Source organism: Marmota marmota, unplaced genomic scaffold, assembly GCF_001458135.2.
Source record: "Marmota marmota marmota unplaced genomic scaffold, marMar, whole genome shotgun sequence".
NCBI classification, from domain to species: domain Eukaryota; kingdom Metazoa; phylum Chordata; class Mammalia; order Rodentia; family Sciuridae; genus Marmota; species Marmota marmota.
The window spans coordinates 13,392,074-13,405,504 of NW_025999880.1; the positions used below are offsets into that span (position 1 = coordinate 13,392,074).

Genomic DNA, 13,431 nt, shown 5'->3' on the forward strand with positions numbered 1-13,431 from the left:
AAAAAACTAAAAAACAAGTAAATATTTAGATTCTGCTAGCCCACTCCCTTTCATTTTTCTTATATGGAATTGGGCTGGGGTGTGCTCAGTGGTAGAGCCTGTGCTTTGATCCTGAGCCACAAAACAGAAAGGGAAGGAAAAGAGGGAGGGAAAAAGGGACAGAGGGTTGGTTATATTCTTTAAAGAATTTGGGGGGGAGAGGGTCTTGTTTTATTTTATTTTTGAGGAATAAACTCCTCCCTCAGTCTTTTGCCCCATAGGATAAGGATAAACCCTGCGGAGGAAGAAGGATTAGCATCTTGATTTTTCAATAAATTTGTACCTAAGGAGGCTGTTGAAAGCCAAATGTCAGCAGCATACAACTCAAGGCTGATGTCAGTTCCAGGATCTTCTTTTTTATTTCATTTTTTTAAATTTTTTTAGTTGTCAATGGACCTTTATTTTATTTATTTATATGTGGTGCTGAGAATCGAACCCAGTACCTCACACATGCTAGGCAAGTGCTCTACCACTGAGCCACATCCGCAGCCCAGGGTCTTCTCTTTTGTTAAGGCTTTAAGGACCCTTAGACTCCTTCCCATTCTTTAAAGAAACCAAGATTTGGCAGTTATTGCCAAGTTCACCTTGCATAGCCCTTCTTTGTGTGAACTTAATAAAATTTATGTTCACAGAGTGGCTTTCTGGGTTTTTTTAAATTTATTTAAAAAGGAAGAAAGAAGAAAAAAGATGAATATATTCATTTTCCCCTCTGAGGTGACCACATTTATAGTGGAATCTATCAGTCATTAAGTCTTCTCTGAGCTGATAACTATCCATTTGACTTTTGATTATCTCAGTGTGGATTATCCAATTTGTAGCTTATATCCACAGCAAATTCTTAATTCCCTGGAGTCCTTTTCCTGCCAATCAGTACATAGTTACACTACCTCCCCTTGTCACAAATTAATGTATGCTTAGATCATTTTAAGTGATATTAGCATTAGATATAATTAGGAAGAGAGAAAATTAACTTTTTCCCCAATCATATAGAAAATGTTTTATTTTGTGCTGTGTTTAGGCAATTGCCCTTTATACTCCGTCATTAATGTGAATTATCTAAAGTAGACTAAGTGAAATTTTGTCAGGTTTCAACAAAGCATTCTGCTGTTGTTCCTTTTAGGAATGGAAGACGTCATAAGAGGAGCTCAAGAACTTGATAACATCATCAAACAAGGATACTTAGAGAAGAAAAGCAAAGGTATTGATCCAACCCAGAGACAGCAGAACATTCCCGGAAGGGAAATGATGAAAAAAAAAAAGGTTAACTGATCAGGTACCCTCTCTGTGCCCAACACTGTGCTTGACAGACGTCTAGTGGACTCTGTCACTCATTAAATGATAAACTTAATGCGAGGAGAGGAAAGACAAGAAGTCTGGTGTTAGTATGTGTAGACTGCAGAGAGATGGCCAGAATCTTTAGCAGACTGGGAGCTCCCTCAGGATGGGGATTGATTAGGTTCTGCTCATACCTGTACTTGCAGTGCCTGCTACAAACAGGTGCTTAATAAAGCTTGTTGAATGAATGAATGATATTTTTGTTCTCATCTCTCAGTGAGCTCCTATAGTAGAGAAACTGTTTTACTAAGAGCGTAGCTTTTATATCATGCATAAAGCAGCACACTCCCAAATTTCCAACAAGCCCAACTCTTGATCTTTATTTAAACTTATTCCATTAGAATATAGAATAGGAACTACTAGGACTGAAGTCCCAAGATTGCCACTCAACTGACAAATTGGTTTAGCACCACCCCCCCAAAAAAAAGAAAAAAAAAAAAAACTTTCTCATGGCCATGGCCTGGAGTATCATTCTGGTTTGTCAAAGGCAACACGTAAAGATGTTGTGGAGAGTTTGAAAAGGACGGGATGAGATCAGAACCTGAAAGATATAAAGGAAGCTAGATAAAAAGACAGCTGGGAGGGCACAGAGCAGGCAACCCTGTTTAGAACTTGGACCTTAAACGGAGCTTGTCCTCTGGACTCTGAGTCAATATGGGATAACCTGTGGGAGTGAGAGGGAGGGTTTTACAGTCCATTAACCTGGGAAATAAAACAATAACACGCTGGACTGTGTGTAGTTGGATTTTACGGACTCTTCAGTGATTGTAGTTACCTGAATTTATGTCTCCTACTGCTGTTCTGTGTAGATCATAGTTTCTTCGGCTCTGAGTGGCAGAAGCGATGGTGTGTTGTCAGCAGAGGCTTCTTCTACTACTATGCTAATGAGAAAAGTAAGTGTTCTTCATTTGCACAGCAGCATCTCACTCCTGGATGCAAGCACTTCGTAAATTCTCAAGCACTTAGGTCTCCAGATAGCAGTCCTTAACTAACACCCAGAAAGGGACACGCTTAAGAAAGAAAGAGGCTTGGGCAAATAATACTTTTCCAGTCACCAAAAACAGATGTCAATTTAGAGTTCCACCTTTAAACATTAGGATAGTATAGTTGATATATCATATGGTTATCTTTTATTAAGACCAATAGCACAATATTTTCCAAATTGAATGTGTTGGTATACTTAAAAAAAAAAAGAAACCTCAAATTCTTTGTAGGCATTAATGAGATAGCTAAAATATAAATATTGGGGGATAGGTAGAGTGGGGGTGTGGCTCGGTGATAAAGTGCTTGCCTAGCATGCACAGGACCTTGGATTTGCTCTCCAGTATAATAATAATAATAATAACAACAACAACAACAATAACAATAATAATAATTCAGAGAAATATTTAAACAGCTTACCAGTGGCCCAGAAAAAGAATCCTAGGGTTCAGACTCTCTTAAAGCCTGCTCCAAACTTTGAGCCTGACTATTGGGAAGTAATCCAGTGGACATCCCTAGAGCCATAGAGTGTTGAGACCCAAATGGTTGCTGTGCCCAAGAGACACCCTTCAGCCAGATGGCAGCAGCAGCAAAGTGTTGACTCAGGCCAGAGGCAGTTTTTTAATGAGCCACCACTGACTCAATCAAGCACAACACTCATGAGCTATCCCTAGAAGACCTCTCATCCATGTTTAACATAGTTGCTTAGTTCACAAGAGAGAGGAAAGGATATAAGCACAAGTTAAGGCAGCTACAAATAAACACAAGCTAAAAATTATTTTTGTACACTAATGCAAACTTTCAAGTAAGGGATACTGCTTGGTAGAGTTGGGCAGTCCCAGAAGTAATTTAGGAAGCAAGAGAAAAAGAGAGAGTAAATCAAGCATCCACTCTTGCAGGGGCTTCCTGTGCATCTACCACCTTCATACAGGGGCCAGTGATAAAGTTACAAAATAGAACTTTCTTTTTCCTTCCAATTATTTTCCATTTTGCCTCTGTTTCTCCTTTTTAAACCCTATTCCTCTCCTGGATATTCGGTCTAGAGAACAATCAAATACCTGCCCAATTGCCTTTGGACTTTCTGCCACCTTTGGTAGGTACTAAAGTAGCAGAAAGAGCTGTTGCTCAGTGACCTGGAATCCTTAAGATCTGCCCTTGACTTCGTGGCAGTTGCCTTTCTCAGCCTCCCTGCCTGCAGCAGGCGTCCCTGACCTTTGTCTTCCAGTCACCATCCTGGATTCCTCAGAACCCTCCCATCCAAGGGTAAAGTGTGAAGCCCTGCTTGGAACTGATACAGCACACCTTGAAAACTGAGGAACAAATCCCCCTTGTCCTTCTACCCATCCCCACCCAGCCCACTCTCAAATCCAGCAACCACAGTTTCACCTCTGAACTCTAGGCACATGAGCCAGACAGGTGTTCTTTTCTTCAACCTATTAGGACATTTGGGCCATTGTAAAAAATGTCCATCATTTCTCCTGCATTTAAATAGATGGTTGGCATATCTGGATAGAAAGCCAGGTATCCTCTCTGTTCATTCAGAATCCTTTACACTCACTGGGAAAGAGGCGGGGGCTGGGGGGGTGGGGGGAGAATAAGAGCAAGAGGCTCGGAGACTTTTATTGACCATTTGGCCATCAGAGTGAAATAAAATCTGGTGACCAAAGAAACAACAAAACATTTTAGTGGCCAGTTAGAACAAGGAGAGATACTTTAACAAAAAAGATTCTGGTGTCAAAAAGCACTGTTGCGCGGTTCCCTTCTCGACAGTTACTTCTTATTGCGCCCAGGACAATTTCTTAGTAAGTATAGTGTTCGTATGTTTCTTTTAGCTCAACCAGGTGAGGACAGTCTTTTTTTCTTCTTTTCTTTTCTTTTTTAATTTTGCCATCCCACTTTCTTCTTTACGTCATCATTAAAAAAAAAACTCAATTTATTTCACCTGACAGGGGACACAAGCATCCCCCACACTGTGGATGCTGTCCTCCATGTGTCCTGCCTGACATAAAATCTTTCTGAGCCACCTCTTCTTTGCCTGTTTCTAATATTTTATTTTCAAAAAGTAAAAAAGAAGAAAAAGTGATGAGTAGTGTCTCCTTTCTGTCACTCAGGGTCCTTTTCCTTTTATCTCCTTCCTTATCATCTAGTGACACTCAATAGTCCTCTGCTTCTTTCCTAATTTGTCCTCTTGAAAGGAGAATGAAATACTGAGTTTTAATTATTCTCCCTCTAGCATAAATTCCCACCTGAGAAGCAGGGGAGGGGGAAGAATAGTTTAGCCCAAATGCCACATAAAGCATGGGAGGAGATTCCAGGACCTTATAATGCCCCTGTGCTGCTGTCCCTCCCCTCAATGTGAGCTCTGCTGGCCCTGATAATAATGTTTCAGCTCTGTAATAGCCTTCAAGAGCCTCACATTTACAACCACACTCTCCCTACTGTAATAATTCCTTCTTTCTGTTATTATAGATCTCTTAACATTCTAATAAATTCACTGTCTCTGTTGGACTCTTTTGGTAAAATAACCTTTCGTGTTGCATTTCCCTAGCTTGGCAGTGATATCTGCCTGGCTGTCGCAGTAGCCTCTTCCCAAGCTTCCCTAATAACCTTTCCTTGACTGTTGTGGTTCCTCGGGGATGTAACAGCTGTTTCTGTGCTTTTATTTCACATACCAGAGAAGATGCCTTCCCCAGGCGGTTGCATCTCTCTAGGGATACAGGGAGCTTTCCTGTCTTGCAGGCAAGCAGCCCAAAGGGACCTTCCTCATTAAGGGCTACAGTGTCCGGATGGCCCCCCACCTACGAAGAGACTCCAAGAAAGAAGCCTGCTTTGAACTGACCTCCCAGGATAGGCGCAGCTATGAGGTAGGATGATCCGAGGAGCCGGTGCTCCTCCTTAGAGCTGCGGTTTCCTTCCCTGTTTGCTATGCTGGGTTCTATTCTCTCTTTTCAGCAGCTAAGACCCTCTTTCTTGCCCTGTCCTCACCTTTGCTATGTCACAGCCTCCCTTCCCTTCTGTTGCCACACTCATCCTAGACAGTGACTTCACTTGGCTTCTCTCTCTTCATCCCTCCCCTTCCCTGTGTCACCCTATAGGTGAGATTTCCTGTTCACCGCAGCAGCGCACCATCAAAACCCTTACTCACCGTCTCTAGTTTCACGGCTGTAATTCCCATGCTTATTTTTCAACTGATTATCCCTACTTTCTTCCATGAAAGTAGGAAAAAGGAAAATCTAACTCTATCCTAAGAAGTTATTTGTTGTATCATATTCATCTTGCTATCCAAAATGGCCTTCCTATATTTGGATGCATTGCATATCTCTGAAAGTAGTTTTAAGACATTGGTGACAGTGGTCACTGAGTAGTAATAATGATAACTAAGAGGCTAGAGGACCTTGTCAGAGCAAGAACTCATTCCTTGCTGTGTTCATTTGTATATATTTTGAATCTTTACCTCGTGCATTTATTACCCATTATAAAATAAATTGAAATAATAAAAATGTAAGACTGTAGAGATATATGGATTTTTTTCACTAAAAATATTTTTATATGTGTGTATATTGTTTCCTACTTGATAATTTTATTTTACCACAGTTCTGTTAAAGCAATGTTAGCAAAGCTCTAGCTAACTTATGAAAAAGAAAAAGCATGCTAAAAGTAAATTACCAATTTAAGTAACCCTTTGACTCCTCAGATTTTTCTCAGCTTTCAACGTTTTTATATTTCTACAGTATATTAACCCTTATTTGATTATGTGACCTAGGTCTGCATTATGTAATTTCTAGAATTTTTTAAAAACTTAAACTAAAGCTTTTCTATGGAGTTCTTTATAAACATTATATAACACAGACTTATGCATTGCATATGTTTCTGAGTTGTTTTTATTATTAAATTCTGATGATACAGCATCTGATAAAAGTTGATATGAAAATTCTAAGCCAATATTCCTAGAAAGTTTTTTATTGAAGTGTGATTTGGGGCCAAGGTTGTGGCTCAGTGGTATAGCACTTGCCTAGCATGTGTGAGGCACTGGGTTCAATTCACAGCACCACAAATAAATAAAAATAAAATAAAGGCCCATTGACAACTAAAAAAAAATTTTGAAAAAACAAAAAGTAAATGTGCTTTTAAGGAATTAAGAATGATAGGGTCTATTAACATAAGCATCATACAGGAACCTAGGTTTCTTATACAACATATATCTTTATGTTATTCTAATGACCAGATAATTAAAATGTTTTTCAGAAACAGTTATTTCAAGTTGATTCTTTTTTTTTTTTTTAATCATGAAGGGTTGATGCTTGACCGACCTGTTTTATTAATCAAAATGTAGTTTGTTTACTTCTTTTCTTTGGTCCATTGAATCCAGATCATTACTATGGTCTGTGGATTCTATCCTCTACAGTGGCCTTTAAATCTTTACCTTTCTTATTCTCAAAGCCCTCACGATAGTTAAGTCCCTCTTGTTTCACCTAGAGGACCAATTCAACAGCCTTCTAGTTGATCTTCTGTCTCCAGAGTTGTCTATTCTAATCCCTCCTACCCAAAATATTGAAAGAGTCACCCTCTCCCTCTGCTAGAATTGGTAGTAGCTTCCTGTTGCCTACATTTCTGAATTTCTGTCACTCAGAGCCCTTCTACCAACTCTTCTCTGACCCTCAACTTCCATCTGTTATTATTCTCCAGGCAAGCTGGTCATCTTCCTGCCTTCCCCACACATGATGTTCTCATTCTTGTAATCTTGCCCATAATTATCCCTACCTGAAATGAATAGCTCCCTCCACCAGTTTCCACCAACGCTTTTTAAAAATCCAACCAGCCTGGTGGTGGTGCACACCTGTAATCTCAGAAATTCCAGAGACTGAGGGAGAAGATCACAAGTTTGAGGCCAGCCTCAGCAACTTAGCGAACTTAGTGAGACCCTGTCTCAAAATAAAAAATTAAAAAGACCTGTGGATGTAGCTCAGTGATAGAGTGCCCCTGGGTTAAATCTCCAGTGTCATAAAAATATATATAAATAAATATTTTTTTTAAATCCAGTCAAAACAGTTTTGCTTCAGCAAGCCTCCCTAATCTACTCCTGGCAACAATAAATGCTCCCTGTCTACTCACAACAACCAGTTGTGGGTTGCAGGTGTAGCTCAGTGGTAGAGCACTTGCCTAGCTCGCTCAAGGACTGGGTTCTGTCCCCAGCACTGAAAAGGGGAAAAAAAAAAAGTTCCATTATTATCAAATGAATCTGCTTTGTGATGTTTTCATCTCGTGTACATATTGCTTTGCTTTCCCCCGCCCCTGGTAAATTTTTCTCAAATAAATGTCACATGAAGGAATAGATAATAGACATAGACATAAATATCTGGACTTAAAGAGCTCTAATATCTGGGTATGCAAAATTGCTGATGGAAAAAAAATGGTTTGAATTTAATATGTGGTCTTCTTTCTAAATATTAAGCTAAAGCAGAGAATCCTGAGCTTTAAAGTTGACAAAAACTCACAGATAACTTCCCCTGGGCTTCCTTATCAAGATGCATGGAAATTTTAGTGAAGGTGATAAATTAATTTGCAATTTTTTTTTCTGTAGTTTACAGCTACTAGTCCAGCTGAAGCCAGAGACTGGGTGGATCAAATAAGTTTCTTATTAAAGGGTAAGTGTTACTGTTTTGAAATACATAATATTTGGATCTGCAGTTGAAGTACTGTTCCATAAGTATCAGCTAGAGGTTTCCATGTGTATTTTTTCCTGCTTTCTCATCTCTACCCTCCCCACCATATGCCCTCATTTTAACAAAAACTACTGTGTATGATTCAGAAAGTAAGGAAATCATCAACCTGGAGATGACCTCTAATGTCATAGCTCATCACCTGACATACAGGCAAGCCTTTACTACTCATAATCACTGAAAATGGGATCCTGAAAACCAGCTCAGCCCAATTCACTGCCTCCTAAAACCCCTTTCATTCTGGAAAGAAAATTCATAATATCCAACTTAGAGCCATTTTAATTGCAAACAAGGTCCAAAATCTTCTTCTTTTTCAGTCTTACTAGGAAGTAGAAATCTAAATTAATATAGATGGTCATCAGAGACTTTGGACATTACAAACAAATTGCTATTTCCCAAGCCACAATAAAATGTTCCTTGCTTTGAGATGGGACAAGTCCTGCCTGAAGATATTAAATGACTGCTCTTAGAGTACCCTCTGCTGGCCAGCCTGCAGGCACAGCAGTAACAGTGGCCCAAGAAGCCTTTCCTGGGAGTGGCAATGTGGCAGATAGAAGCAGTCCACCTTGAGTGAATCACTTGGCATCAGGTAACCCTCAGGTACCCTCATGGCAGGACCCTATCTTACAGAAAGACAGGAACACCAACTTCGTACTTGGCCCAAGACACAGGGAAAAGCACGTCAACCTGAAAACTCCAAACTTTCTCTTCACAGATTTTATTCTAGTGCAAGATTTTATTGTGGATAAGAAGGAGCAAGCACCCGAGCTTTAATTACAAGAATTGCCTGTTTTACTCAGTTATGCCTTTGCTATCACAAAAACAAAGTATTGCATCCACCAGCAGCGTCACGTATAATAGACTGGAACTAGGCAAACATGAACATTGATGGCGAGACTACAGGGTACACTCTCATCTAGGTGCCTTGGATTTATGCGTGTAATATACCCCTAAGTGTGTAAACCTCAATAAAACTCAAAGCAGCTTTATTGAGCTGTACCCTGTGGTACTTTCAGAATCCCACATTGAAGAAATTATTCATTCCATTTTATTTTAAAACAAACAAAATAATAACATATGGTTTAAACCACAAATGTGTCTTTGATCCTTTTTCTCATATGAAGTGGCACCAGAATTCAGATGAAAATTGTTGCAAAACCTTTATTAAAAGCCTAATCAAGCCAAACAGTTTTATCGTGTTTTGAAATGAACATCGGATGTTTCTCCATCCTTCCCTTCCCCAGGGTCTGCTGACTATACTCGCCCATTCTGTCGGGGCCCCTCAGCAGGGTTTCAGAGAGCAGAGACTCTGTGCTACTCAGAGAATGAGCCTTCCCAGTTCCCCATCAAAATAAAAAACAATCTCCCTCCCCTGCCCTGGTGCTCCCCAGTGCTGTAATGGTCCAACATTCTCTATGCAGTGACCCACTTAAGGTCAGCCAGACTGTACAGTTGCCAGAGGACATGGTAACTGCACTGTGCAGCCATTCCATTTGGTCTCGGATTACTGTTATTTTTCACCATACCCCATTTGGTTTCCTCTTCCACTTTTGCCCATTTTTTTTTCTCTCTCTCACTCTCTGCAAACAAACTTGTCTGAAATTCTGCGATGAGATCATTGGGGAGATGGGCTTCCGACAGCTCGGACACCCTACAGAAGAAGCCACCATGGAGGCCCTGGCTCTGTGTGCCCTGGAGAACTGCAGGCCATCACTCACCCGTCCAGTTTTCTAGTTGATGAGCAGTGCATGGCATGCTGGCATTTTCTCGTCTGTCCTATTTCCTTCCCTTCACCTTGTGTTCCCATTCACACACCCATACTATTCAGGGCTGCTTCATCCTGATCAAGTTTTATTGCAAGGAAGGATTTATGTTGATGGTTTAAACCTGATGCAGTGCTGGTCTGGCCTTTTCTGTAGATTTCCTGCCACCAAGGCCCACATTAGAAATAACAGCACTTAACCTAGTGTTTCATTTTATTTTGACATGTTTTATTCTCTTCCCCCCTCCTCCTTCCTCTTTCCTTCCCTGCCTTCTCACTCCTTTCTTTTGCTCCCTACCTTGATTCATTCCCATCTTTGCCCTGGCAGATCTGAGCTCTTTAACCATCCCATGTGAAGAGGAGGAAGAGGAAGGAGAAGAGGAGGAGGAGATGTATGATGATATTGATGGTTTTGACTCTCCAAATTCTGGTTCCCAGTGCAGACCCATTCTCTTGCCTGGGAGTGTGGGGATAAAAGATCCTACAGAGGAGAAAGAAGAGGATATTTATGAAGTCTTACCAGGTGAGAAATTTCATCTTCTAATTATATCCCCCTCGTTTCAGAAATTCAACCTGGTGGAAGAACATGACTTTGGAAACTCCTAAGGAAGCCAGATCTAAACTTCATCCCCTGAAGGAGAGAATGTAGGGAAACATGATTCTCAAGCTCTTATAGAGCCTCTGCCTTACTCTGGGAGCAAGATGAGTTTGATCAAGGATTGTCTCATCTGTGCCACATGAAGTCCTCTATCATATATGTCAACCAAGTTCAAGGGTTCAAGAACACCCATATTGGTGTTCATTGCTTACCATGAGTTTGGGGGTCAGCCATCAAAAATCCTCTAGTTTCAACATCTTTTCTATGGAATTGTGAGGGTGACAGAAAGTTGCCTCCAAAATATGAAGGATTTTGAAATCTGAAATATATAAATGCTAACCACCCTTTTGTGTGATCCAGTAAAACCCCACCAGCACAACTCATTATTACCTAGAAACAAATCACAACTCTCAAGAATAAGCCTGACATGTATCTCCTCTGCCTACCATGCAGCAGCTCTAAGCTGTCGATCACTTTCTGTCCAAAGGCAGGATAAGTGGCACCTCAGAAAATGTAGAGTCATCATTGCTTCCACAGAGCCACTTCTGGTCGGGATCGGCAGCTGGCGAACAGTGCAGAGCACAGTGGGGGTCAGACTGTGGAAAAACCAAAGTCTGAGCCTTTTAATTGTGAGGTACTTAGACCACAGGAACGCTGAATCTTCAAGTCCATTCAGAAAGAGCATGCCTGTGGAAATTTGCCAGGAGTTCAGTGCTCTGCTAAGAAATTCAAGTTAAGCCTAAATTTATAGCAATTTAAACCTCCATCTCAAATGAACCTAGGAACTAAGGTAAATCTAACACTCAGGCCCCTGAAGACAGGGGTAGTTGCCAAAAGCATCATCAGAAGGCAACATATTTCAAGGCTTCCTCAGAAGAGGGTCCAACCCCCTTAACTCTGCATTCTGCCTTCATCTCTTCCCTAGGAGAGAAGCCATGTCATTGTCCCCTGCATCAAGGAGCAGGGCTGTGGCTACACATCCCCACCAAGGAGAGCCTGCTTCTTCTCCTACTACTTCCAACCTCTGCCAGTCCCCACTTCCCCAGCCTTTTTTTGTTGTGTTTTATTATGCAAATGATATCTTGGTTGAGGTCGAGCCATTTCTTGTGTCTGAAGTTAAAAAAAAAAATGATAATTTCCTCAGCAAGTCATCGTCGTTAATGAAGTTTTACAAAAACAGATACAACCAAAGGAAAATAAAATTTCACAGGTGATAAATTTTTCCAATTTCCCTGGCAGAATTCGATAGGATTGTTAAATTAAGAGTGAAGGTGTCTGTTAGAAAGCAACGAGCAGTGATGGGTAATTTTATAGAGTGGAAAATTGAATCAAATTGCTACATTAAAACACAGCTCCTCTGAGAATCTTCCCTTTCACAGCCTGCTCCATTGCAACAGCAGGGTGCAGAAATGGATCTAATTCACAACACTCCCTAAAAGGAGATGCACTCCCCAACTTGGCCAGGATCTTCCTAGTGAGCTCACATTCTGCTCACTCCTGCCCAGGCTCAGGAAAAGGCCAGGTGACACTCCACTTTGGGTTACAGCTGTGGAAGAGTGCTCTGGGAAAACCTCCCTGAACCACTCAGCCTTCTGGGATACAATGGAAGGGCCTTTTATGCACCATGGATAGTTCTCAAAGGAGCCAGGGGAGAGGCTCAGAGATGCAGAACTAAGAGAGCAAAGGGAAAGAGGCCTCAGAAAATAAGATGAATTTGGGCTCAACCCCCACTTACCCCAGGTGGGGGCAATGAATGTATAACTGTCTTCTTAGCAGCCATGATTCTCCTGCCTCCTAAACTCTTACCCTCAGTCACTGTGGCACTGCCAAGTTATGGGGCATTACTCCAAAATTCTCACCAATTGAGTATTGGAGTGGACCCAAGGGCATGGAGACTAGTCTACATCTCAAACCACTAACCCTGAGTCCACAACTGCTGTCCATTAGGAGTGAGGAAAGCCACAAAGCTTTCGCCTGGGTCTCTTTCTGTAGGTTAGCAAAACAGCAATTAACTTGCATATGTTTCCAAAGGACAATGTGTACAGCCAACGGTTTCTTTCCAAAAAGCCTCTATCCATCAGAGTCCTGAAAGACAGCATTGAAGGTGGGATATGTGGACATTTAATTATGATATGTATATTGCAGCCACACAATCCCATCACCCAGCTTCCTTTCCACTCCACTCTTGTTGCTTCGGAAATGGATTTGAGTTTTGCATGTGCCACATCACTAGTCCTGGAGGAATTGAGAGGGAAGGTGAGGGGCCTAGCAGTGTCTCCCCTCTGCCACCATCTCATAAGACCACCTATAGAGCAGAGGCATATGAGAGACAGCACGGCACTGCAGGTGCAAAGCTGGCTGTATGTCACCATGGATCTGTGCTGCTGCCTGTTCTCTGTGAGGCCTCAGGCAAGTTACCTGCCCTCACTAATTGTCACCCTTGTAAATGGGGAAAACAATAGCTGCTATCCTAGAGGGATATGGTGAAAAAGTCTAGAACTGACATATGTAAAGCCCTCAGCATAGAGTCCTGGCATGCGGGAGTCCTCAGTAAATGCTGGCTACTATTAACCTGGTGGCATTTAAAACTGATAAGAACAGATACTACACTTGATCTTGGCCAAAAGGCTGAAAAGCGATCTGGTGGTATTTAAAGAAGGTTTATGGCTTGAAAAGCTGGGGGATGGCTAGGTCCCCGCCCTCACCAAGCAGACTTGAGACAGTCCAGTTGGGCATTTGCAGCTATGTGTATGAAGCAGGTGAAATTGAAAATCCCGAGCAGATGGAATGTGGAGCGCACCTTCTGCTCAGGCCCATTTTTACTGCGAGGCCAGGTGCTGGGTGGAGGGACAGTGGACGGTAAAGTCGGATTGTGCTAACATTGCATACCCATCAATAGTCAAATGACTTGGGCCTCTCATTCAGTTCATTATAACAGGTAAATGTGCTTTGTGAAGGATACTTAGCATTGGTGATTCTGCTAATTCTCTTCTTTG

At 41.4% G+C, this 13,431-nt stretch overlaps 1 protein-coding gene and 1 pseudogene across 1 annotated transcript in view; one reads left to right on the forward strand and one right to left on the reverse strand.

The window, feature by feature from the left end:
* Window positions 1–13,431, forward strand: part of Skap1 (src kinase associated phosphoprotein 1) — a 282,423-nt gene that overhangs the window by 232,900 nt on the left and 36,092 nt on the right. The window contains exons 5-9 of the mRNA XM_015495533.2: window positions 1,160–1,237; window positions 2,184–2,267; window positions 5,095–5,219; window positions 7,937–8,000; window positions 10,166–10,360. Coding sequence (XP_015351019.2) covers window positions 1,160–1,237; window positions 2,184–2,267; window positions 5,095–5,219; window positions 7,937–8,000; window positions 10,166–10,360 — 546 coding nt within the window. The remainder of the gene's footprint in view (window positions 1–1,159; window positions 1,238–2,183; window positions 2,268–5,094; window positions 5,220–7,936; window positions 8,001–10,165; window positions 10,361–13,431) is intronic.
* Window positions 12,922–13,075, reverse strand: LOC125613048 (annotated as a pseudogene).